The sequence below is a fragment of the Babylonia areolata genome, chromosome 8, assembly GCF_041734735.1.
Source record: "Babylonia areolata isolate BAREFJ2019XMU chromosome 8, ASM4173473v1, whole genome shotgun sequence".
Classification (NCBI taxonomy): Eukaryota; Metazoa; Mollusca; class Gastropoda; order Neogastropoda; family Buccinidae; genus Babylonia; species Babylonia areolata.
In genome coordinates this window covers 23,419,604-23,424,603 of record NC_134883.1, presented here as the reverse complement: position 1 = coordinate 23,424,603, position 5,000 = coordinate 23,419,604, and the positions used below count along the sequence as shown (strand labels likewise).

The 5,000-nt window shown below is 49.1% G+C and overlaps 1 protein-coding gene across 1 annotated transcript in view; it reads left to right on the top strand.

Annotated features, from left to right (window-relative positions):
- The window catches only part of LOC143285242 (prestin-like), a 22,729-nt gene that overhangs the window by 2,953 nt on the left and 14,776 nt on the right, over positions 1-5,000 (top strand). Inside the window, exon 4 of the mRNA XM_076592500.1 lies at positions 889-978. Within this exon, the coding sequence (XP_076448615.1) occupies positions 889-978 (90 nt within the window). The remainder of the gene's footprint in view (positions 1-888; positions 979-5,000) is intronic.

Sequence of the window (5,000 nt, the reverse complement as noted above, 5' to 3'; positions counted from 1 at the left end):
TGCTGTTGTTGTTGTCGGCGGTGTTGATATTATTGTTGTTGTTGGCGGTGTTGTTGTTGTTGGCGGTGTTGTCGTTGTTGTTGTTGGGGGGGGGGGGGGGGGGGGGCTATGCACGAGCAAGTGCGTGCGCATATGCGTGAGTGTATGTGTCTGTCTATATGTCCGTGAGTATATGAGTAAGTGGCAAACCCTGTTTACATGAATCATGGACGGTCTACAAACGTCACGCCAAAAAGCTGAAGCACTTCCACACCACCAGCCTTAGAAAACTTCTCGGCATAAAGTGGCAAAAGAAGATCCCTGACACAGGTGCTCACTCGTGCAAACTTGCCCAGCATCTACACCATCTTGATGCAGGCCCAGCTGCGATGGGCAGGCCAGGTAGTTCGCATGCCAGACCACTGGCTCCCCAAGAAACTGCTGTACGGCGAACTCCAACATGGCAAGCGCTCCCATGGAGGCCAAAAGAAGCACTTCAAAGACACTCTGAAAGCTTCTCTGAAGGCCTTCAACATCAGCCACGACACATGGGAGCTGAATGCAATGGACAGAACAAAGTGGCGTTCAGCTGTCCACAAAGGCGCCAAATCCTGTGAGGCCAACAGAATCGCTGCAGCAGAGCAACGCAGACAGGCCAGGAAAAGCAGTGCCAGCAAGTCCCTACAGCCGCCACCATCCCCTGTCCACACTGCGTCAGAGCCTTCCGGGCGCGGATTGGCCTGACCAGTCATCTGCGCACCCACAGAGCCCAACCCACCCACCCTCAGGATGACTAGATGGTCCTCGTCGATCCCGACGGACGAACCACATGCATGCATGCATGCATGTATTTGTGTCTCTGTGTGTGCATGCGCGCGTGTGTTTGTGTGCTTGTCTGTCTGTGAACAGGCCAACGAAACAAGAGACAACAAGGAAGAAGTGGAGCACGTGAAACTGGTGTACGCCATGTCTGTCACCTTTGCCGTTGGTCTGGTACAGGTCAGTCATTGACTTTCCGAGTCGAAAGTTTGCTGAAAGTTGGCGATTAGTTTAACTTGTAAACGTATACCAGCCGCCGTGGTGAAGTGGTTAGCGTCGCGGGACTGACGGCTAGAAGGATGTGGGTTCGAATCCCAGCGGGTTTGGGGTTTTTCGGCCCGCGGCCGGCTCCTACCCACAGTTGAGTGTGCTTTGGGCTTGAATAGGAAGAATGGGACCACAGGGTCGAGGAATATCCACTTTACCGAAGCGTTTTTGGGTGTGTTGCTCCAATTTCCTGGCCAACACTGCAAGTATCTGTTTCTTTCAGGCCCGCTTGACGCTGGGTCATCATTTTGACAGGAAGCGTGGAGTACAAGCTTGTCACGTAGTCCCAAAACTAAATGAACCTCCACACAGCACCGTCATCATCATCATCGTCATCCTTCTTCATCATCAATATGATAAAATCCCAAATTATGTGGCCTTTCAAGCTCTGCTTCCGTGATGATCTCAGTTTCCATCCCCCTCCACTTCCGCGCTTGGGGTGAGTCTTGTCAAAGTCTTCAGTGTCGGCGGATTCATGGAGACTGTTGTTGGAGAGACGTGGTGGCGGTATCCACTCTGGGGGATTCACTCGCTCATTCTGGCTCTGCGGTCAAGTTATTATTGTCGACAGTAGGGGGAGCTTAATAGGTGGTGTCCTTAGTACGTTAAATCAGAACAGGCACCACTGAACATCACCAACGTGACTCAGCAACAGTGCAGGGTGTCCTCTGGTGTGTGGCCTCCTGGCGACCTAACATTGATGGTTCCCTGTGGGCTGCCGGCACTGGGACTGTGAGAGACGAACCCGGGTGTGACAGTGTATGGGGGACTCGGAATGAGCGGCGTGGGAGTAATGCCAATTAAATGGTGCAGATGATGGGGCTGAAAAAACAACAACAACAACTTGTGAACGTATTTCGATGGTCTCTTACTCACCACCGTCATCAGTGAAAATTGACGCAGGAAAGTTTCAGGCTGTGTGTAAGTGAACAAATAAGTTAACTGCTGTTATTGTCATGATGCCTGGTGACAGGCGTCCGACAGACTGTCTGTCTGTCTCTCCAACCCCCTTTCTTTGTGTCATCCTCTCTCTCTCTCTGTCTCTCTCTCTCTCTCTCTTTGTCTCTCTGTCTCTTGACATGAAGATAGTAAGTCATTGTCAATGAATGTTTTGTTACTGTCAATGTCTCTCTCTTTCTCTGTATCTGCCTGTTTGTCTGTTTGTCTGTCACCCCCCCCCCCTCTCTCTCTCTATTTGTGTCTAGTCGTCTAGTCTGCCTCCCCCCTCTCTCTATCAATGTCTAGTCGTCTAGTCTGCCTCCCCCCTCTCTCTATCAGTGTCTAGTCGTCTAATCTGCCTCCCCCCTCTCTCTATCAGTGTCTGGTCGTCTAGTCTGCCCCCCCCCCCCTCTCTTTATCAGTGTCTATTCGTCTAGTCTGCCCCCCCCCCCCTCATTCTATCAGTGTCTAGTCGTCTAGTCTGCCCCCCCCTCTCTCTCTCTCTCTCTTTATCAGTGTCTAGTCGTCTAGTCTCGGGAGACCATGGAGTTGTGCTATGGGTGATGTTTCTGTTGCAACGTCAGTAGTGGTTTGACAGGCCTATTCGCAAATGACAGTCTCTCCCACACTTTGCACAGACAACGTCTGATGCTGGTCTGTCAGTCAGACTCTGAGCCATTCTTCTTTGCCGTTTGACCTCTGACTGTTTGACAGTGTCCCTTCGAACTTGCAGATGCCTTTCTGCACTATTTGATAGTTTGGATGCTGCAGCTTCTCATGTGTCTGTGGTTGACTTCAGGAGGGTGTACACACTGTGGATTATAAGCCCTCTCTAAGACAGTTTTATTGGCGATTTTGTCCTGCCAAGAGGTGTTCAGCATGCGTCGGAGCCAGCGCATGTGGAAGAAATCAAGCTTTCGTTCATGTCTGGCACGCATTGTCCAAATTTCACTGCCGCGCAGGAGGATGCTCACGACGAAAGCATTGTGGACCTGAACCTTGGTGTGTTCTGTCAGCTAGCTGTTGTTCCACACTGTCTTTGTCAGTCTGGACATAGTGCTAGCAGTCTTGCCGGAAAAGAGAGGGAGTCTGGGTTTGTTCACTCCAGGTACACGAATTCATACACAACGTCCAGATCATTCTGAAACTGGGTGGACAAACCATGGCCTGTGATATCTCAAGACTGATGGTGAGTCCGAAGTCACGGCAAGCCTCACTGAAGCGATCCATGGGCTGCTGTAGGTCTTCAGCTCAGTGGGTGGTCACTGCTGCGTCGTCTACAAAGAGGAAATCACACAGGGCATTTCATGTGAACCTTGGATTTGCTTTTAGTCTGGAGAGTTTGAAGAACTTTCCATCTGACATGATGTGAAGGAAAATTCCCTCTGACAAGACCCGAACACGTGTTTCATCAGGATTGGAAAGAAGGTCCCGAACAGGTTCAGAGCAAGGACACAGCCCTGCTTTAATCCACTTCGCATGTTGAAAGCGCTCAATATTGAGGCATCAAAGACCACATTGCCCTTCACGTCTACATGGAAGGATTTGGTGATGCTAAGAAACCTGGATAGGTATCCAGTTTTGGGGAATATTCTGAAGAGGCTGTCCCTGCTGACGATGTCAAAGACCTTTGAAAGATCTATAAAGGCAATGAAGAGGGGCCGTCTTTGTTTCCTGTATTTCTCCTGCAAATGCCTGAGAGAGAGAAGACCAAGCTGATGGTGGAACTGTTTGCGTGGAATCTGTGCTGTACTTTTGGGCAGACTCTCTTAAAAAAACAAAAAACAAAAACAACAACATAAAAACCCCAAAACAAACATGCAACCTCTTCAGTGCGACTCGAGCAAAGAGTTTCCCGTCGAGTTTGGGGCGGTAAACTGCCGCGATAGTTGTTGCAATCGCTTCTGTCGCCTTTGAGTTTTAGTACACGGTAACGATGTTGGCATCTCTCATGTCTTGTGGAAATTCATTCTTCCTCTAGCAGAGGCACATGATCGCATGTAGCTCAGTGATGATGGTGCCCTTACAGCATTTCAAGACTTTCGCAGAGACCCCGTCTTTTTTCTGGTGCTTTGCCAGCGGCAGGGAAGTCCAGAGACTCATTGTTTTTTTTTTTGGGGGGGGTTTGTTGTTGTTGTTGTTGTTTTCAGGGCTAGTTTCTCTAGCGAGCTCATCTAACACAGGCAGGCACTCAGTGACGTTTAGGACGTCTGTGTCTACGTTTTCCCGGGCATAAAGCTCAGAGGGTGTTCCACCCAGCGATCCATTTGATATGCCCTATCCTGGATGACCTCGCATCTGCTGGACTTCAGAGGGGCGGTTGTCTTTTGTGTGGGACCCAGTGTACATTCCCTTGATCCTGCCTTTGTCAGCTGCTGCCTGTATTTGGGAACAGAACTGGAGCAAGTGTCAGTGGCGCATAACCTGGTGCACTGTTCGTCTTGACTTTGCTGCGGGCAGTTCGAAGGACCTGCACGTTCTTTTCGTTGGGGCAGGCTTTGTATGCTGCTAGGACGTGTCTCTCATCTTCGATGACGGGTGTTATTTCTGCAGAGCGCGCTCAGACCAGTCTGCTGATTTGCTGGTCTTGCCAAAGACATCACTGTGGACAGTATTACTGAAGTGTTCCCATCATTTGTGGGCCTGAGCACTGGATGGGCATGGGAGTGATGTTTCTGTGTTGCGCGCAAATTCCTTCATTATCTGTCTACTTACCTTCATGCCTGTCTGTTTACCTAACTATCTAATATCAATCACCTTCATGCCTGTCTGTTTACCTAACTGTCTAACTATCTAATATCAATCAATCAATCAATATCAATCAATCAATCAACCGATCTATCTATATATATTACCAGAAACTACGTAATGTATCTTTGTACTTGCATAACGCTTTTAAGTTTAGAGAAATAGCTACGTCATAAACTGTTCTATTAATTCTAATGAATGCATTGTTTTCGTAACCGGTTTGGTTATTGTGCTCTTCGTACTTCATG